This window comes from Anticarsia gemmatalis, chromosome 4, assembly GCF_050436995.1.
Source record: "Anticarsia gemmatalis isolate Benzon Research Colony breed Stoneville strain chromosome 4, ilAntGemm2 primary, whole genome shotgun sequence".
Taxonomy (NCBI): Eukaryota; Metazoa; Arthropoda; class Insecta; order Lepidoptera; family Erebidae; genus Anticarsia; species Anticarsia gemmatalis.
Window position 1 is genome coordinate 3,145,709 of NC_134748.1, and position 22,560 is coordinate 3,168,268.

The following is a 22,560-nucleotide window of genomic DNA, read 5'->3' on the forward strand; positions in this document are numbered from 1 at the left end:
ATCCGTTTGTAGGTTCAAGCATTTTAGTTTTGCTTCTGTTTCAGATGTGATGAAAAAATTAAGAAATAATGAAAATTGTTGAAACTGAATACGACAGTTTACATGATTTGAAACATGTTATAATCAAGTTGAAAGGTCCAATACGCGTAACAGCGAAGTTCGCTCTCGAAGTACGATCGTAAAGTGGGTTCCCATGTAATGTGAATGCATTTGCATCCAGTGCTAAGTGGAGTAACATTGGGCACGTTAACTCGAGTTGCTATCGACAGTAATCGGTTAACCGCGCGATTTTCCTTCAAGGGATACATACTTCTCTATGTGTATGGAAAATATGAATATAGTGAGTGAACATTTCAAGAAAACGGTTCTTCTAAAGCTCTTGATTAATCATGTAGCATTCAGCAAAACATATTTTAATAAGTGCTTTTCGACACAATTCCTTGATATTAAAGCCACTTTTCTCATTTTCTACATGTACTTAATTTGGACATCATTTGAATTTAAAGATAATTGACTGAATTTTTAAGACTCCATCAAACTATAATGATCATTCCTATAGTGTAGCAGACTCAGTGACCGACTTAGTTTCATAGTACTCCTTAAAGTAACACAAAACATGACGCGATTCTTCCTAGAACTGTCCTCTGCCTACATAACTATTTGTGTCAAACAACAAACGAACAATAATAATATATTTGTTATTGTTCTTATTTATTGAACTTATTGTCCGATAAAACACGTCATGTGATTGATAAGATACCTGTCATTTTCTAAAGAATTCTACATTTTTGGATATTAGTACCTTATCTTAACTTTTCGTCTGCTTTGTGGTAAAATTTTTCCATGCACAAATAAGGTTACAACAACAAAAAATATTTTCCGTGGATTATACATTTAAAAAAAGTCACGGGTGTGAAAAACTGTTCAAATAGGTATCTGAAAATAAAAATATACTACTATTTTCTGGCTTAGTGTAGTGACTACCAAGAAAGGTTTTCAGTATTTTCTGAAGAGATATTATGGTTCTTTATATTAAATCGTCGAATAAAACTATGTATGATTATATTAATTTCTCACATAATTCATATAAAAACAACTGCTCCTTATCATCCCGGAAAATCCTCGTTCACGAAGTGACCCAATTAAACGTAGCCAATTATTGTAATCTTTTCCCATATACATAGCTGATAAAATCCAAGGTTTTATTTAAACATAATATACCTATATGACTATTGTTAACCAGTGCGTGTAAAATGCAGTTATTTTTTCTTACCGAGTTTTCTATCGAACTAAACTTCAAAATTTCATTAATTAGGTATTCATGAAATTTTGAAGTTTAGTTCGATTTGCCGAATAGCCTTACGCAAAGGTCCATGGGCATATAGTTTACGTAAATCTTATTGCTGCCAGACAAATATGTGACTCTTTATAAAAACGAGTAGATTATTCAAATACAAATTAATGTTAAAAATAAATAAAACGCCGATACATCATTTATTATGAACTGTAAAATTGTAGTAATCGTGAAGTTAATATTTGCAACAATACAAATTACCCCGATCAAGCGAACGTACAAAGCAATTCGGCAATAAATAACCATGCAGGTTGCATAACTTTGGTCTGCAATCAACAATTACGTTATTAGTGGGTTCAAGTAGGCTGCCCTTTGTGTCCCAACTGCTTGAACTGCTTCTGTATACGCAACAGTTTCGATTACAAACCACTGTAATTACAGTAATTAGAACAAATGATTGTAATTTAGATATTAATTTGCCTTGAGTAATTTTAATGGCGGCGTAATTTGGTAGAGAAATAATTGTATACTTTATTTAGTGTAAGATTTTATAATAAATGTTTAAGTAACACGCAAAACTACACTACTACTACTTCTATATAAATTGTTTTATACCAAATGCCCTTGCCGCGCCTAACTCTCAAAATACAAAATTCATGATATTGTGGAAATTCGATTAAATATGGTGGTGATGATGGAAAATGTCAATGGAAATTCAGTTGGACTCCCCGTTAATTCAAACAAAGTCTACTACGTCCCCTAGTTTGGTAAAAGAAAATTGAAGCAATATGTACTTATTATCTAATTATATAGCAACTTGGCAATTTCGCTTCTGTGGACCTTTATACCAAGAGTTTTTTCAGTCGTTAATTTATTTAAAAGGAATATGTTGCTAGAAGGACACGCTCCTTATCAGCGATGTCCTTTAAAAAGGTCACATGTGTAGTCGCAGACGAACACGTCCCGCCTTAAAAGATCTCTCTTAAAGATGTGTAACGCCTTTTTAATTCTCTACAAAATTAATTAAAGTATTTATAAAAAGCATTTATCGTAGCACTATCGGTATTTATTTTAAGGGTATCAAGTATTTAATTAAATGCTAATAATTATGTTTTATTGTTTCAGGTTGGTACCAATGCCATGATGGATACTACGATCTTCAGTCATGTAAGGCTAGAACAATAATTGTCATTAGATAAACAGTGACACGCACGTGTGTTTTCTATTTCATCTTCGCGGTTGTGATAATAGACCAATCTCTTTTCATTACACAAGCATACGACACTAATTATGTGTTTATAGTATAAAGTACTTATCAACCTATTACGCTTTCATAGCTAAAATATTGAACTGATTTAAATGACATTGGTAAAAGTGATAGCTTTTATCGCGAAAAAGACAAAAATTACCTATCCCAAAACATAACTACGAAAAAAGCAAAGACACAACAACAAAGTTATTTGTTACCCACATACCAAAAATACATTTCTACGTTAAAAAATCCGGGTCAAACATTTCCCGCTCAATTGACTAAATACCTTCAAAAACATTCGGGCTACGGGGTTCGTAAATAACAAACAATTTGTAACAAATTGTTCCGAATAACTGCTTCAAGGGATATTTGGAGCTTTTTACGACCCGCCGATATTGATTCCGAGTGCGCAATGTTACAGTTACGAGTTTACCGAGGGCTGTAAATATGCTCTTTATTTGAGAGGTTTTGTTGCTATACGGAAAATGTTTTGTTGGGAAGAAAATTTATACGGTTATAGTTGATATTTGAGATCGCAAATTTGAAAGAGGTTGTGGATGACGTTTCATTTGGGTTGTTAAACTACTTATGATAAAAAAATTGAGAACATACTCCTAGGCTTTCTGGGGTTGGTTGACGTGTGCCTTATTTCAAATGCTGCAATCAGTAAAGTTTCTTTAGATATAAATGAAATGGCTTCCAAATTTTAAGTACTAACGTTTCTCTCAACAAATTGTGAATATAAATTTTATAAACTCCAATTCATTGATATGAAAAGTGAAAATAAAAAGTAACACCGTTACTAACACTTGTAAACATAAAGTCCTTCAATCAACATTTCGTACACAAAATTAAATCTTTACACCGCAATAAAAGCATCGTAAAATTATCAATCATCTTCACAACGTAAATAATGTAGTGTAAACATATTTACAACAATTATGACTTCCACCGCCTCTGTGATTTGGGTGGGTGTATACGACTGCTGTTTGAACAAGGTTCAATTCCCGGGTCGGATGCTACGGAGCTTTGACTTTTTTAAATTCTATTATACAATCCACAGAAGGTTAGGCAAGTCCCGTATTGAATTAGGGGTTAGGCCTTAATTCCACGCTGGCTAGCTACGGGTTGGGGACTTTGCATGCGCAATAGTAGGCCTTAGTTTAGTAACGTGTATATATGACAATATTGGCTACAGTCCTTATTTCATGGGGGTGAACCTCGGAACCAACCACTAACATTGAAATAGCAAAACCGTGGATCTGTTGCATTCACCTCATGTCTACACTTTCGGGTACAACAGCCGTGATGTTAAATGTATGTGTGTGCGTGTGTGTGCTGACGTCACACGTCAACGTTACTTCGTGTGTTATTTACGATAAAGCTAATATTATTTATGTGTGTCAACTTGTTCTATTTCGGTAATGACGGTGCGCCCGGTCCGTTCCACAGTCTCCCTCTGCGACGCGTGATTCATTGTGAAACTGCATGGATGGGTTACTTTGAGGAAAGATGTTTATCCAATTCACTTCTTAGAACATTCAGCTGCATGTAGGATGAATACTTCAACGAAAGTATCAAAATATTGTTTTTATGTAAATGACATTAGGAAGTTTGCTTTGGTCTATAGATCCGTATTTTCCGAATTCCGTGTTATACACAGCTCTCTACGTTGTCAATTAAATGAAGGTGCAAAGGTAAGAGTACGAAAGTAGTACTGAAAAAGTAGGAGACAATTTAGTAGATCAATAGACTGAAATAACTATTAGACAGGAGCTTTGAAATAATAATAGTTTTTCTTCACATTTACCTTCACGTGCAACTCAAAACAAATTCGGCAATCGTCATCCCTTACAATTAAATATGAAAATGGTAATGAAGTAAGAAGCCGTGTCAGCAGTATATCACACACATCTTCGTACACATCCATCACAATGTTGGCGGCAATACCGGCCGGTAATTGAACCGCCACGATATATTAGTACTACCCACAATTTATACGAGGGCCGAGGGCATTTGGCTGCTATATTACGGCTGTAAAAATTATAATGAATGTAGTAATAAATATTGTGATGTGTTTTTATGGAGTAATGTGACGTGAACGGTTATTGAGATGTAATTTAATAATGTTGAAATTATTTTCGGGTCCCAATTTTTCTACTAACTTTTAAACTTTCGCGTTGCATGTATATTGTATACGGTAACGCGAACTTAGCTGTTACCTTGGAATGCCTGACGTTTCGGCGTAGGTTTCAATGCCCGTGGCCACAGGTTCAAGCGGAAAATTTTCTTAACGGACATGTGCACTAGTCTGTCTGCGACGTTCCTACAAACTACTATACAAGCAAACACAAGCAAAGAAAGAAAACATCGAACAGACTTGCCCGTGGGCATGTCCGTCTAGTCAAGTCCCCGTTTAAGCCTTTGATGTCAGGCGTTCCGAGAAAGAAGATATAGGTTCTCGTTACACTTTTTTGACTACCGTGCTGCGAAATGGAGGATGCTAATGCAGGCTAAAATCCACAAAGTATTGTTCGTAGTTTCGTAGTCAATACATTAATATTATTACCGTGTCATAAACTCCGCCTTTAAATTTAAAACAACGACTTCAGCCAGGGTCTGTCCTTCATTATGAGTGTGCTCTAGAAAGTGTATCGGCTGCCAAATGGTCATAAATCATTGTGATTGACGTCTCTGACGAAACTAATATACCAACACTCTACCGCACTTAAAACTATACAATAACCCCGCTCTAGAATATATTTGGAGTATCGGAATTAGAATAGAATGGTCAGCACCATGACATTGAGTAAAATACATGATAAAAATGAGTATACATACGGATGATTGTATAAAAAATAGCAAAACTAGCGAAAGGAGAAGCAGTGCACTCGTGTGTCATTAGATATGATATAATTTGACTATGGAAAAAGTAGCTTATGTTTAACCTTTATCTTCAACCAAAATCAATACTAAAATCATTATCGGTTTAGAGGTTTAGTTGAAAAAGGTAACATACAAACTGACAAACTTTAGAATTGCAGACAGTAAATGTCAAGGACACGACAGGTTCCAGAAGAAATAGTGAAACTCTAAACCTCAACAATCTATTTGGAACAATTACAAACTTGACTGGAGAAGAGTTTAGAACTAATTCTATAGTGAGAGAACACACGCTGACAATAATAAGTATAAATTGAACAGCGTGAACAATCAGATGTTGTTCTATCTGATTATGGAGCACGTTGTCGAGTGGTCTGACCACAGTCTAAATACGGCATTTCCCTAAAGGGTTTAATTCCAATCAACGGCATCACTATCTCTCAGCCCATTTAACTACGCAAACCTCTGTCAACTACCAATTACATATATTCCCTGGTGTCCCAGGAAAGGTTTATCGAATCTATTTATAGCTAATCTTTTAGTGAGACATCATTCTTATAATATATGTACCTAAATGCGAAAATTTGTAAGTTTTTTGAAGGACTTTGATAACTTTCCATGCGGAAGATGTCTTAGCTGTATAGTGGAAACTACATATAACTCAGTGTATATGCATTTATGGTATGAAGATTGCTATTGTTACTCCTACATCTTCCATACGAAATACATACACTTGTACTTCATTAATGTCACCTAATATTATTATGCTTGCCACTATACCATCAATATGGAAACATCCCTTTCTGAGCAAAGATCTCTGGATTTTAGCACTTACACAAATACAGCAAACAAACATTCTAACACTATAATTTTGCATATCAGAGCGAGAAAACCCTTTTAAACCAGCATCCGTTTAAAACACAAACAGGTGACAATTACGAACAGTAAACTTTTATCCTTCCATCTACAGTCGGCTACCGTCTAAAACATTACCTTTGGCGTGAAAACTGGCACATTTAGATCCCTCAAATTGGTCGGTTCGGTTCATTAGCGTCGCGTTGTCGCCTAATGAGACCTAGTCACACCAAACGAACATTACCTATCTAACTATCTCTTGTAAATGAAAACGAAAGTTTCCTTCGCGTTGATGTTGCTACTGTTAAACTCTAGTTGATTATAGATAATGTATTTGAATATTGTTCTTGTATGCTAAAGTTTGTTTCGACGTTTACTGTTTTAACCCGTCAACTAAACAACACAAGAAAGAAAAATTAGTATACCTACTTATGCCAGTTGTAAATTTTTAGAGGTTGTTTATATGTTGTCTGCTATCAATTTTCTGTTAGTACACCTGAATAGCTCTCAGATACGATTCAAAGAGCTCTATTTAGGTGTTGTGTTGTGAACAAAATTTTAAATTAGACGAAAGTAAAGCTCACCACAAACATCTCAGCTTATTGGAGCTGTCATCAAAGCCACTAACGACACAAAATTCGTCCCTACATTAACTATACCAATAGACTAGCTGACGCAAGCGAATCAGCTCAACCGCAATTTCACAGCGTGAGCAAATTATCCATAATGCCCGGCCAGTCACCATAATGACCGCACACACGATGTTTGTACAGACCACCTCGTTTCGACGTGAAACTAAATTGTGGTGCGTGTAATATGACACTCAAGGATGGCCGTTTTGCATGCCGCAAATGATAGGTTCCACTGGATGTGACGGTTTTACTGATTTCTAAATGTAATAGGAGAGAAAAAACACTTATTAAATACTGTCTCGGTGGTCCAACAGTATGTATAGGCCACGCAATTTCCAGACCAGCTTCATTGTTCAGTCAATTGATGAAATATGGATGTGGTCCTACGTCTCCGCCTTTGTTTCGCGGGCTTACGTTATAATTATGAAGTACAAGCATAAAAAAAGGAATGTTCATTTAATGCCTTGTCGTTGATCATTCATGGAAATCAAGACGCAATGAAGATATACTCTTGCCGATTCCTTGAACGCTACACATTTTTCTGCTGCTGTTGCAACACTGTCACCAAAAAATCAATTGTTCATTGAGCAATTAAGTAAATATCTCCATTCAAAAGCTTTTTACGAGCAACTCATCATCGCTGTTCAATCAGCATTAATTTATATAATCATTACATCAGTTTTAATCGGCCAATCAGGTGAGAGTATAATGGGATCTCGGCACGTGATTGGTTGAAATCGAAAGTTGGCAGTTAAGGTTTTTCAAGCGAGAAAGACATTGGTAATTACTTGGTGGAAAAGTAATGAGGCGTTGGGAGTACTATTAAGGGTCGTAACTTTAATCGTTTGTTGATACTGTGGGATTAAGATATTATTGGTATAGTTGGGCGAGGCGCCGTTTTAAAACGAATAACATACACTCCACCTTGAAAAAAAAAACTTTACTTTAGGTTTTTTTTATCACTAATAAAAAATAAAATTTTTGGATTAGAGGACGCCTCTCTCCCTTTTTGTTACATTAAATACAAACAACCAGAAATGATGAAAACATTAGAACAATTTACCGACCAAACCGCACGAAACTCCTACGAAAGCGCGCATTAATACCGTGTAAAATAAACCACATTGACACGTAATTATATTCAAGCACTATCTTCCGTATCGAAAGCTACTAAATGATAAGCAATAAACACTAACCGTACATCCCGCTTAATAAATAACGTTTCAACTTGCAAATGTATGCATTTAGAATTTCCTAACGAAAATTTATGAAGTAGAACGCAAAGTTACAGTGAGTGGTCGAAAGTCTTTATCGTTCTCACTGACTAATCAATTACTTCATGGCATAATCAGTAGTGTATTAACTGGATTGATTTAACACCAGGAAAGAAACAACATTTCAATGTCTAGGAAACATTTAGTTCCTTTAATTGGACCGTGCTAACGAAATACGAGGTTGGTTTTAAGTTGCGTTGAACCATTGTTGATAGTCACGTGCGAAATAAAAGCTTTTAAGTTATGCGGAATTCCTTGTTCTTTAGCTCTATGTGTCTAATTCTTGTCCGGTGTGTTTAAGTACATTTTTAGTAGTTGCCTTGTTAAAAGAATTATACCTATTTACAGGTATTGTATTATAGTAAGTTGTTCCCTTCTGTTGCCACGGTTATCACCAAAACATTGTAGTTAGTAGGTATGCATTATTAAGATACTTTATTCGTCTAATTTTATTGACATCAGCAGCATTCTAAACTTTCTTCACCTGACTAAGAAAACTTATGTGAACATTTTATCGGAATGATAGGTAAACACTATGCCTCAGTAATGAACCAAATGCACGTAACTGGCTGGCCTTTACACAAAATCCGATAAATGTACATCGTCCGCTTTTATTTCCCCTCGTTATAATTTCAACTAAGACGTGAAAATGTCACGTTTCCCGATTATGACGGTGGCACAAAACATGACATTTCAGACGGTTGCTTTAACGACCGACGACATAAAAATAAATGGACTACATCATGATTATTACTTTGTGTTGTTTGAAAGAATGGGTTTTACGTTTGGACAATAGATTATTATTATTATCAGCCCATATTGTCCCACTGCAGGGCAAAGGCCTCCCTTCCCTCTTTCCATCTATCTCTGTCTAAAGCTATTTGATGCCAATCTTTAGTATGAGAGTCCAACTCATCTCGCCATCTCTTTCTGGGCCTACCGCGTTGTCGTTTTCTGTCAACTGGGACCCATTCAGTGGTTGTAGACAATAGATAATAATTATTTGTTTTTTTTTTGCATTTCATATTGTGGAGTGGGCACACGGTAGAGTAAAGTTCTTAAATTCAGTTTTGAATAGACAATAATCTCATACATAAAATTTACTCTAGAAACAACTCACATGAATGTGTTAGGATATTGGATAGAAAGTAAAATACTATGTTACCATACTAACAAGTATGACGATTTAATCATAACAAAATTCGTCATGTGCCGTTTCCCGATTACGAAATTCGTCTCACACACAGTCGCTCCAATTTATTAGCCATTATGTCAGTGTTTGCTCACAGGCACGTCACTCGACCATTAGACCACAAATACCTACATCAATACAATTTGGTGGGCATTATGTTACCACAGGCAGCGTGTCGCCGTCGCCCACCCATCTGTGCATTACCGTATAAGGCCAGCGGGTTAGCTTAGCCTTGTAATATCCATCGCACATTGTTTGTGGCCTTCCTTAATTACCGATACTTTCGAATCAACCCGTCTCCGCTAATAGGGTCTGAGTGACCTCACGGCTTTGCCCTGATTTACTTTGATCGTTAATTGGCTGATATCGGCTTTATATCGAAATTTCATTGAGAAGTTACTTACGTAAGCTCTATATTTAACTTCGATATGAATGAAATAAGGATATATTTGGAGTTTTTTTATTAATCACTGTCGTGCTGAGTGTGTGGGCTTTATTCAAGTTTAGATATTGACTAAGAGACAATGTCTATTTTCTCCGACATTAGTCAAGCGTGACGTGACGCTGTTCACACTATCGTTTGTTTCCCTCTGAGTTCATACAAACGTTTTCTTGTTACAATTGTTCACGTTTTATGACTTTCAAACGTACTCAACATTATATTTTTTATGATCTTTTGTTTTATTACCTTGTCCTTAAACTCCGCTCGTCTAAACAGGGCCCGAAGCGGTGATAAAGCATTCCTTCAAGCAACATTATGCAGAAACTGTGTACCTCAGTAATTCTCTCTGATTTATGTTGCGACGGAGCCTTTAAGCAGATTTTATTGATATTTCTTATTAATCCGTTCTCGGTTCGGTCTCAAGTCTGTACGTATTTATGCAAATTGTATTATGAATCATTGACTACTCGTCCTACATAATGGTTTCCATTCACTTTTTATTTTGGAGCCCTTTGTGCTTTTGGCGCAAACAATCGTGAGTTGCTTTTTGTTAATTGCCTTTTAATATAGTTATCAATGAAAGGAAGTCGAGCGTGAAGTAGGTTTGACAGCTACCTCATTTTTTACATATTTAATTAATTAAGCACGTCAATAAAGTGTTTAACGTCAATTGGCAACTGTATCAATGGTCGTAAACACCACTTTCAAATTAGCGCCGCGCCTTATTTGGTCACGTAATAACTTTGTTGATTTTTTGGTGAATATTATTCATATTTTCCTTAAATATACGTCAGTGGTTATTACGCATTTGTGGCGTTTATTGCAAAACATAGTATTCAGTTTAATTCAATTAATATTCTTAGTGTTGTTCTCATTTCTGACGGAGAGACTGTGTTTTATTTGTTTAGTTCTTCTTGTGTTTTGTGAGTGCGTAGTGATTTAAAAACTGGAATGAAATGCAGGTTTGTGACACATATCTTTCCAAATACCTACATTTATGTTAAGCTCACATTGTATCTATTAAATATTCGTAACAAAAGTGAAACAGTCACTTCTTAAAACTCATTATTTTAAAGTACTTAATCACTTTTCCCGGTAACCTTTTAATGTGTACTAAGTAAAACGTATTTACTCTCCATTACCTTACTGCTCCAGTTTCTTCTAGGCGAATTCTAAGAAACTTTTCTCTAAGTAAATACTACTAGTTTGTCGCCATGCTGTCTATGAGCAACTAACTACTTTTCTTTTAGGGCTTTACACACGTGATAGCTTGATGTTACTATTATTTATTAGAGGCCGTTTTCAATAACTTCATAATAGGTTCTTGGTTAAGTTTATAGGAAGATAACATAAAACCTTCTCTCACCGAGGGACTCCAAGCAGTGCCGTTGCTCTGGATAGTGATTGAATTATCTTTTTTACGAATACTAGGAACATATATCAGACTTCTAATCATCTTTCTTCTCTAAAAACCTTATCCTTCAGTGAAAATAGCTTATATAGTAACACAAACTATGGTAGAAAGTGATAAGTAGCAAGTACCAAGCTATCGCTAATGAAGTACTGTGTGCTAAAGCCCTTACATATATGCTTTAAAATTGTACTTACAAACTCTTATTAGTCGATACAGATTACTAGTTAGTATGAATAGCGAAAGTTATGTCCGTTTATAAGAAACGACGAAGCGTAAGACCAATGTTATGATACCTTAAGTATTATTATAGTATTTTAGTATTAACTTAATACGACCGTGTACGTGACGATGTCGCCGTACTATAAAAGTGTATTTTTAATTTATTAGACAGAAAGCCATTGCAACTATCGAGTTAATCGAATTGGAAATCGGTATCTCCCGACCGGCAATTGTTTTTCCTGTTCTATCTAACAAAGTAGTCAAATAATCTGAGGTAAAGATTCTCCGTAGAACAGAAAAAGCACAGAAAAGCCTCGAAGAAAAATATCGTCATCTAAACTGCGGTCTTATCATGAAATTGATCTTTGAAATGTGTTCTCGGAAATACCTCCTGAAATAGATCTTGGAATTTTGTTAGCCAATTGCTTCATAACGAACTTATTCATCTAACAGTTGACAGTTGTTTGATCGTACAAAAATAAATGCTCACGTTTCGTCTAAAAATAAAACCGTCGAAAGATTTTGATACGTTCAGAAATGAGAAATATGTACTCATAAATAATAATAAATAGTATATTTACGAATTTATATTTAGGCTTTTATTCCGGGCACTAATATGAGTTAAACGGTTTCTATTTAGGTAGAAGGTGTGTGCAAAATGTTAATGTATTTTAATAATTTATTTATTTTAAACTTTAAATATACAGCTGTATAAAGGCGGACTTAAAGGCGAGGGCATTTTCTGCCAGTCTTTATTCGGATAACGCAGGGTTTGTTGTGAAAGTGTTTAAAAGAGGATAATCTGATTGTGTAATTAATATTGTTCATAAACCTGTGCCTATAGGTATCACAAGCGAAATGCTATATTTGTAAATTATCTTTAATCTAAGCTACAAAGGTAAGCCCATCAAAGCAGTAAAAAGTTTTACACTCCAAGGAAAGTGGTTCCGGTGTATGATCTCTGTAGAGTCGGTACTGTACAGCAAAGATCGTATGTTCATTAATTCTGAACATTCACTAATCGTAAATATTTACACCGTTCAATACCGCGATAAGTTTTTTTATGGAGCATAGGGCTGTTACGTGTATCTGCTAAAGTATTGACACTCATTGATAATGAAAGTATTTGAAGACTAAGCATTGCCATTTAAAGTGAGTGTTGTCTTAAGTTATACGGACGATATAATATGATGTTCTATTTGTTTTAGTCATACGAACGATATAATATGCTCTATTTGATTTTTTTCCGATATATACTTTTTTGTGTATAATTGTAGTAGATAATAAATTCTTATTCAGGTAGATTTTTCCCAGTACCTTAAGGAACGTTGATGGATATTTTTATATTAGGTTTCAAAAAAGCCCTAACTAGATATTGATTAATCACTATTTTGTACTAGTTTTCATGCTTTCCCTACAGCAATTATTAGTTTCCCGTGCAAATTATAACGAAGTGTAAAGAAAGCAACTAGCGCTAAGGTTATTTCGTTAACAGCTCGTTAATATACAGTTAATGCATATTTTCCATTTGCCCCTAGGATATTAACCGCCCAACTACATTATTTTACATAATTATCAAAGTTATTTACATAAATATTGCAAATTCATGTAGAAAGGGGCACTTGTGATCAAATCTGAATGTTTTTATAGTCGTATACGACACTTTATGCAACTTTCACCTTTATACGAGTTTTAATAACCCTTAGTTTGCTATCTAAATCTTTACTAATCTTTACTAATATTATAAAGCTGAAGAGTTTGTTTGTTTGAACGCGCTAATCTCAGGAACTACGGGTCCGATTTGAAATCTATACTAATATTATAAAGCTGAAGAGTTTGTTTGTTTGAACGCGCTAATCACAGGAACTACGGGTCCGATTTGAAAATTTATTTCAGTGTTAGATAGCCTATTTATCGAGGAAGGTTATAGGCTTTATATCATCACGCTACGACCAATAGGAGCAGTGTACCAGTAAAAAATGTAAAAGAAACGGGAAAAAAATTTCACTCATTCTCTCTTATGTGACGCAAGCGAAGTTGCGCGGGTCAGCTAGTTTCTCATAGTTTTAATTCAAGGATCACTTAGTTCGTGTATTATTTTTACGATCGAGTTTATCTCAAATGAATACGTTTTATTAAACTTAATTGCTATTTAGAGTATTCTTAGTTGTTATTATTGAGCTGTAAATAAGAAAGTTAATTATGTTTGTTTACTATTTTCTACGTAAACTTGACCTAACGTAACATTAAATATTTGTGACGCACTTCCATTTAAGATAATAAGAGACGAAGAAATTGTTTATTTCTTTCTTATTATCTGTATATGCTATAAAATCTAAGAGCTAATTGCTATAACAGCATCTACATCCTTAATGTAGGACGATAGAATGAATAGAAGATAGAGTTTAAATAGCAAAGCCTCTGCATAGGAACATATTTTAATTACGGTATTGTAAAGAAGACTATCGATTCAAGAAAAAGTTCTTTTAATCGAGTAAATGAAAGAACATGTTATTTTCCTATATTAAATAACGAGAAATTATTTCATAAAACCACACTTTCTATTATTTTCAATTTTCTAATTATATCAACGCAGTGTAATATAATAAATAGTGAAATCTTTATCCAAACACCGTCAGCCCTATCACCTCGCAAGACTAATAGTCTGGCGAGTATTAGCTCCCGTCGTACAGTGATTAATGGCGTATGTTATAGATACTGCTCATACGTTATATCAGCGCGCAAGGTTAAGGTTCGGTGCTCACTCGACGACGAGCTAATGGAAATTAAGATGGATTGCGATTGGCTACTTTCTTGCGATTTATTGTGAGAATATTTATGGGAAAGGTGTCTAATATGTGTATTGATAAATCTACCTTCTGACAGCCATTTCTCTATCAATACTTTTGGTGATCTTTCGGCTCGCTGCAAGGATAAAAAGTTCAAGCAGTTTTGTATTGCTGAATTTTTTTGATGATATTCTTTATTATTTCCGTTGTGGGACGTTTTCCTCCAAACTAAGCTTTGCATCATTGGAATGTAGGATACAAAATATACTCAAACATTCTGTTCTTGAAAAAGTAATTTTTGTAATAATTTAATTAAGTAACAGAATAAGATACAGAAAGTTCCCATAAAAAAATTTAAAAGTAACGAAGACACGAAATATAATATTCGAAAATATTAAACCACTTTTACCGTTGACAGAAAGTGGTGACAAGCCCTATAAATCCGGAAGGACCGACACGAATCTGTTCAAGCGATGTCCCTCCGTAACTTGACACGTTATGGCTTACAACCCAATTACAAATAACTGAGACTGGTTTTTATTAAATCACTATTTGGTTGTAATTTGAATAGTACAGCTGTTGATAGGAATACTTCTCTTTTCGTTTTTGATATTATGTTGTTAATAAAAGGCTATGCCAGTAGTTCGCGCTTGTGGTGACATTCTTTTTACCGTGTTAGAAAGCCTCTCTTGTCTTGCCTGCTTTATGAACGTGATCCACCACACAAAAAAGTTTTTATATCCTACTAGCTGACCCGGTGAACTTCGTACCGCCTAAAATATGCAAAATTGAATGTCTATTTTTCAATATTTCTGAGAGATTTTCTTAATATTTTTTTCCGTAAGAACCTTCTCCTAATAATAACAAATACGACACAAAAAAAAAAAAATTAAAATTGGTCCAGCCATTCACGCGTGATGACGTGACTAAGGAAAACGGGTTTCATTTTTATATACATATATTGATTGGTAGTTCTAAAAGTACGATATTCAACTTCAAGTCAAATAAGATCTCTCAATAGTTAGTATAGATATGACTCAGTGTAAAAGTAACGCACTGTTACGAATTACGCTTGCTTACGTAGATCAGTGGGAAAACTCTATAAGTCATACTAAAACCCAATACGGATGTTTTGTAAGGAAACAATGTCAATTCTCTCATTATCTCATATTAATTAGGATTATAGGTTAATGGCTCACCACTAACCTATACTTCCTTCAATTAATAATAATCTTCATAAAATTAATAGTAAGTGTCATTATTAAAATACTTATAATATAATCAACTAACGTTTGATACAACAAGATCGCTTGACGTGGATTTCAGAACGCTTAGACACTTATGGTTCCCACGTGTTTGTGTGAACACGCAGGTATCACTTGCTACAATTTATTATTATTTCGATGCTAGTACAGGTAACCATTTTTCAGCGTTATGCCAAAATTTTCATCGGAGATATTATTTTTGTCTTGAAGATAACACTATAGTTTTAAAGAAACCATGAAACCATAAAAAATAACTTTACTGTTCTTCAAAATGTTCTGAAACCTTCGGATTCACTCCGAGTAAGAAAATATTGACACGAAATATCGTTGCAACGTAATTAAAAACCTGGCGAAACCCGGAAAGGCTGGCAAAAATCAGGTTTCATCGCGTACAATCCCTTAATCTGTGTAACCTGACACCGATGCACCACAGGGCTTCTCTGCTGACTCACGCCGGCACGTGCAAGCGTGCACTCACATTTACGTCACAATTCATTTATTTATGGAACTCGTAAAGTGGAAAATATTAAGTTTGACTACTTGTCTAGTGAAAAACCTTAAGCTGTCGTCTTCGTGGGCTTCGTAATCTGCAATTCAAATCTTTGTGTTGATATTTTATTTTTAACTGTTCGAGATTAATATAGTTGGTTGACTTTACTTTTCTTCAGTAATAAAATTGCTTCTGATTACGTGGGTTATTGCCTGTATCTTTTTATCAATTTAATATGCAATTCCTAAAACGACATATCTCTTGTTACAAAATCATAAAACTTGTGTTCTTTTAAAATTGTACAAACAATTTATTTTGGCAATATTTACGCAGCAGTTAAATAAATCTTGTTTCCATATAAATCACACAGAACAGTATATTCAAAATCAATAACCAACGTACTCAAAAGATCATTACCACGTAATCCACGTCAAATACAACAAGATTACGGATTAATAATGATTTGTTGGACAACAGTTTGGTAATCTGCAATTCAGTGCGTATCTTGTACAGAAGAGAATTATCAGGCATTATGGAGAAATCCCTGATTACATCGGATGTCAGTTTATGTCCGGATTTGCATTACACAATGATTATTATCACCAGTGTGGTACAGTAACGAGGTGTGGGCAGATAATCAACGTGTACAAACTGTCGTGCCATTGAATTCGTTCTACACTTTCCAGATATGATTTACGTATAGTTTGCGGATTGTTTCGGTATTGTTATGTAAGTTAACGAGTGTTGTGATGGATTTAGCACGATATTTGCATTTATTTCAATTATGAGTGGAATTTTGAATGACTGCACTTTGCAACTAATGACAATGATGTTATTTTCTCACTTTTTGTGGATTGAACGAAGCATTTGTTCAACCTGATTCAACTATTACTTAGTAGAAAAGACGCGATCATTTCGTAATAAGCCTTATTGGGCAAACCGCTCGATACGTCTCCATGTACAGTTTGACATATTCGTCATATTGTTATCATTATATTACAGACAGTTTTTTTTTTACTCTAAAACTAAATAAAGTTCGGTCCGGAGTAGACAGTAAATACTGTTAACTAATAATATAGAATAATGCATAGTACTGTACAAAAAGTCAAGGCCTGTCAACCTAAACATAACATTTTATAAAACCCATACAACAATAATTTGTAATAATCTTTTTTTCATTGTCCACAGCCCCCACCAGTAGTCCACGCGCAGCCCCTGGCGCTGCCGCCCCCCACCGCTGCGTCCGCGCCGCCCGCCTCGCACGCCTCCGCGCCGCGGACCATCGTCATCCAGCGCCCAGACGCCAGGCACGGCTTCGGCTTCACGCTCAGACATCTAGTCGTGTATCCGCCAGAATCGATACAGGTAATATTTTCTTTTAACTTTATGACTGACGGTATATTGAAATACGCTGCTCGCTTTCGATGTTTCTGATTTACGTCTTATTGGGGAAATTTTATCACCAAATATAGGGAATGTTAACAAAATTCAACCTACTATTGATCCCTTACCTATAGAAATTGGAAGAATCTAATAACATTTTTTCTCCCAGTGAATGGAGGGTAGACCGCTGGTTTGGCAGACGCCTTTAGTAATAAAAACTTATTGGTCCTACCGTCAAGTTGGTATTAATAATTTCGCTCACCAATCGCGGCAAACGCCAGATGACACTTCACAATTTGTGTCTATAGTCTATACAACAAATATTTTGTCAGGAGAAATTATAAGCACTGATGATACACCAGAAAACTATTGAAGAACATGACTTAAGTAAGTGCAAAGATAAGCAAGAGAAACATGCATCTATTGATCACTGAGACGTCCTTAAGATTAGATATAATCGTAATCAATGCTATTCAACTGTAATGATAATGCAGAATCAGCAATTCACCGTCAGTTTTCATGTGACTTGCACGCAAGTAGTCATACTGTATTATTTGTATTTAAAGGAGAGATCTTCCTTGCTAGTCAAAACAACTTAACGACGCGTTTTAACTTACGTGTACTTTCTACTTGCATGTGTGTAAAGTAAACTTTTGCAGTCAGTATTAATTTCGTCTTTTTTGAGTTTCATAGCAGTGCAGTTGGGGAATCCTTTTGGTAGTACAGTAAAATTCAGGAGAAAAGATTTTAAGAAAATGTGTCTAGTATACTTCACGCGTGCTGAACTTTTGATTCGATTCTGGTTATTGATCACTTCGATATATTTTTAAGTAAAAGCGTTTATAGGATTTTGGGTCTAACAGTCTTGGTATGTAATGTTCCAGGATCTATACGATGACGCGCGTCTGCTGGCGGTGGGCGCGGTGGGCGCTCCAATGGACACGATCTTCGTAAGGTCGGTGCGGCCGGGCGGGCCTGCGGCGGCGGCTGGCCTGCGCGCCGGCGACCGCGTGCTCGCCGTCAACGGGGAGCCCGTAGCGTGCGGCCGCTCCAGAGCGCCGTACGCGAGGGTCGTGCAGCTGGCACAGAGGGAGCCCAGGGTACTGAGGCTTACCGTCGTGCCGAGGGATCACGATTTGTTGCAGAGAGTGCGTGTTCTATTTATCTTTAGTGTCTTTTTATACACCATTCAAATCTTAAATACCGGTAAAATGTTTAAAAGTGAGTCTTACCTTTAGTTTCCGTTAGAGTATAATTCTTAGTGTTAACATAACGACGTTCAATGTGCTGTTATTTAATTAACAGCACATCTTACTTTGTATCCTTCTTTTTTATAACTGTAACTCTAATTTCTTCCTTTATCACATTTCCAGTACTTCAGTGAAGCAGCTTACAATCCCGAAACAAACCAGCGTCCGATAGAAATGCCGGCGCCAGTAACGGAGCATGAGTCGCGGTTGTTCGACGCGTACCGGAGGCCTAGGGCGGCGCTGCCGGCCCCGCAGGCCCCGGCCAGACATAGAGATGACCCGGAGTATGCGAGCGTCGCATCCTTGCCACCTTCCAGATATGATATGTCGCGGCTTCCTGGGACGCCGCATTATTTAATGCATGATGGGTAAGCAAACACTCTGATCAAATATACAATCTTGATCTTTATCTTACCATTGTTTCGACCTACGCAAAGCTGATACATGAAAATATGTATCAGCTATTAATGCTTAAAAAACATCAGCAGAACATAAAACATTTAATTAACATTGTTGTCTTATTCTTTACAGCAGAAGAGAATCGGATACCTCGCTGCCTTCATCAGCCACAGAAAGCAAGGACAGCCTCGGGTCGTTCGACTCGAACTCCACCCTCACAGGGCGGGAGCTGGACGACTCCATCATACTCTCACGAATACGAAAGAGTCTCGAGCAAAAGGAGGCGTTCCTTCGACGTCCCAGTCAGCCCACAGGATGGGTCACACCTGATGCACCACCACCGATAAAACAGAAGGAGTTTTACGCCAGGCCGCAGAAGTTGCAGAAGCCGGCGTGGCCTCCACCTGCGGCGTCCCCTCCCCTCGCCGCATCCCCTCCCCCTCAACCGCAACCACCACAGGAACAGAGGAAAGAAGAATGTTCTGCAAGCGTTGATAGTGGAACGTATAGTGGATATGGCGAAGTAAATGGAGCTCAAGACAAGAGTCGAATGAAACAGGACAAGAATCAGTTTGTGTCGACATTGTCCAAGATACAAGAGACGGCGCCTAGTATTCAGAGTATGAATGTTGGTACTGTCACTAATGGTGGGTCAATGGAGATGAAAGATGAAGCGGCTGCTAACAATCAAGATAATAAGTAAGTTTTGCATTTTTGTTACTATTTTTGCAATGAACTTTCATCATCGTCATTCTCAGTTTTTCCCGACACATCGTAGGTACCTATAGGATAAGGGATGCCTGGTACGTTATCTTATCAGTCGTCACTGTTCTGCCTAATCGTCTTTCCAAAAAAATAAACCACATATTATATCATCAACTAGTCTTACTGCAAGCTTTTAGAATTGATTTAGTACGAACATTTCAAACATAATTATGGTATACCTCTTCCACCTATCTCTCATAAACTAACTCACTGTGTAACGTTGCAGGTACCCAGTAACGGAGCTGCAGCTAGTAACGGCACGTACTCGGCAGCTGGAGGAGGCGCGCGGCGGCTGGTCGCGGCGCACGGAGAACGCTCGCAGCGAGCTGGCGCGCCTCAGCACCACGCGCCTGGAGCCCAGCGTGGCGCTGCGCCGCAAGGAGTTCGAGACACGCGCCTCGCGCAGGGACGCCAGGTCGCTCGATGTGCAGGCGCCTCACGGTATGTATTTCATATGAACATACTCTTAACATCTAAAGAGTGATTTTATCGTAAAGCTGTTTGATGGGGCAAATAAAAAAAGTGTTGCTTACTGGAGATGACTAGCTAACTCTTACTTACGCTGGTAGTATTGTTATGGTAGTAATGTCAAGTAAAGATAAACTTATGTAATTGCCTCATGATAGCTATCTGGTTGCAAGTCGTAACTAAACTTTCCAAAAAGGAGCATGAAAATTGCTATCTAAATTCTAAAATTCGGAATTTACAACAGAACAATTGCCTTAAAAATATACTTAGCATAGATAGGGCACCCGTGACGTACCCTACGTGTTATAAAAGTTATAAAAATTATAAAAGTTCTTAAAGGTCTAAACGTTATTAAAGGTCACTTAACCTTAATTTTCATTGACCGATCAATCATTACAACGGCGTACTTTTTTTAACCATACATCAACACAATACTAATAAAACATCAATCTATTACTAAAATCGACAAGGTCAAGGCGAGATGATTCGTGAAACACAAACCGCAAATGACCCGCAATATCCGTCTAATATGTCTAAAACGAAAAGTCTATACTATCGGGTGTATTATTGTAATGTATGTAAACTTGACCGAGTTTATCTCAACTATTTAATTACCTGCAATCAGTGTCAATGATACTGTATTCTATTCTTGTATACATCAATTTTGGGTTTGTTTGACCTTCGTTCTATACATGATTAGTGTTTATAAACATTAAGTCATTAGTGTCGATTTTGTTTTCTTGTTGCAGTTTATTTCCTAACGTCTTCTTTTGCAACCTTAACAATCCATGATAGCTTATTAAATTTTATAACGTGGTATTTTTACCAGTAAAAAAAACATTGTGTGATGTATATTCTTACATACCCAAGGCAATCAAAAACGACTTCTATGTGTACACTTAATGAAAAATATCGAATCCGACACTTGTTACACACTGTTAAGGTCTTAGGGCCACTTTTGATCCTGTGCTAGTCTTACTTTTTTGCTTATGTAAATTTTGCGCTGGTAATGTTTATTCACACAATTTGCAAGTTTTGAAAGGGACTCGCTATGTACCGTAAATTAATTTCTATCCGTCACAGTTAATTTGTCTTCCTACTACATTAAAGATGATACAATAATAAGCATGTGTTATATTGTGTACAGAGTTGGAGCACGAGGGTGTGCTGGGCGGCAGTTTGTCAGGCAACCAGCTCATGATCACCGGCAGCAAACACCTGCATTGTCCACCTCCTGAAGGTTATGTGCAAGGTACAGAATACCATCATCACTACTATTTATAAAGTAAATCAAAGTGATAATTTCTGAAAGAGACTACTTGTATTTTAACAGCTATGCACTTAGTTCACAAACATTTTAATTTCACAAATGAGATAGAATAGCAGAGTCTAATCGATCGCTCAATACAATTTTTTTAGGTTAAGCTAAGTAAAAAGGCAAAATTTGTATTCATGTTTATTTTAACATAAAAGTTTTCAAGTTCTTAGTAAGTTAAAAGTGTCCATGTATAAATAACTAGCTGACCCGCGCAACTTCGCTTGCGTCACGTAAGAGAGAATGTGAATTTTCCCCGTTTTTGTAACATTTTTCGTTACTACTCCGCTCCTTATGGTCGTAGCGTGATGATATATAGCCTATAGCCTTCCTCGATAAATGGGCTTTCTAACAGTGAAATAATTTTTCAAATTGGACCAGCAGTTCCTGAGATTAGCGCGTTCAAACAAACAAACAAACAAACTCTTCAGCTTTATAATATTAGTATAGATAAATAATGGTTAGAATAGTATAATTAATGTTATTGTCTCATTTGCAGAAACAGAAAAGGTTCAAATGCGAACAAGGTCGAACAGTACCGGTAGCGATGGATTACCCATTAGAAGACATCATGCCACAGGTAACTTGTCCACTCACTGCTTTACACCTCACCCATCACGATATTCATACTATAGACTATAGCGCTCACCATATCACTTAATGTCTACTGTTTTATTCATTATGAACCTTAGTGCGATTGACATAAGGTACTTTTTTAAATGATAAGAGTTGACATAGAGGGTGTATCGGTTTTAAACTACTTTTTTTAAATTATATTTTTAAGAAATCGTTTGATCGGTTCTTGGGTACTCACATTACTCTTAAATACATATTTATATTTGTTATGAAATAGGTAGTGGACTAGTGGTACAATTTTAAGCTTAATATCTTTAAGCAAAATTCGATTTTTTATTACACATTTTGGAAAAATAGTTTTAACTTTTGCTCACTGCTATTTCCACTATCACAAGCTAAGACA

General features: G+C 36.2%; 1 protein-coding gene across 10 annotated transcripts in view; it reads left to right on the forward strand.

Moving 5' to 3' along the window:
- The window catches only part of LOC142972231 (rho GTPase-activating protein 23-like), a 387,583-nt gene that overhangs the window by 278,163 nt on the left and 86,860 nt on the right, over positions 1-22,560 (forward strand). For 9 of the 10 annotated variants that reach the window (XM_076113132.1, XM_076113129.1, XM_076113139.1 and 6 more), the window contains 7 exons: positions 17,190-17,366; positions 18,269-18,532; positions 18,758-19,002; positions 19,166-19,732; positions 20,025-20,239; positions 21,414-21,518; positions 22,081-22,161. In XM_076113132.1, the coding sequence (XP_075969247.1) occupies positions 17,190-17,366; positions 18,269-18,532; positions 18,758-19,002; positions 19,166-19,732; positions 20,025-20,239; positions 21,414-21,518; positions 22,081-22,161 (1,654 nt within the window). The remainder of the gene's footprint in view (positions 1-17,189; positions 17,367-18,268; positions 18,533-18,757; positions 19,003-19,165; positions 19,733-20,024; positions 20,240-21,413; positions 21,519-22,080; positions 22,162-22,560) is intronic. The other variant, XM_076113131.1, reaches the window with a different exon arrangement.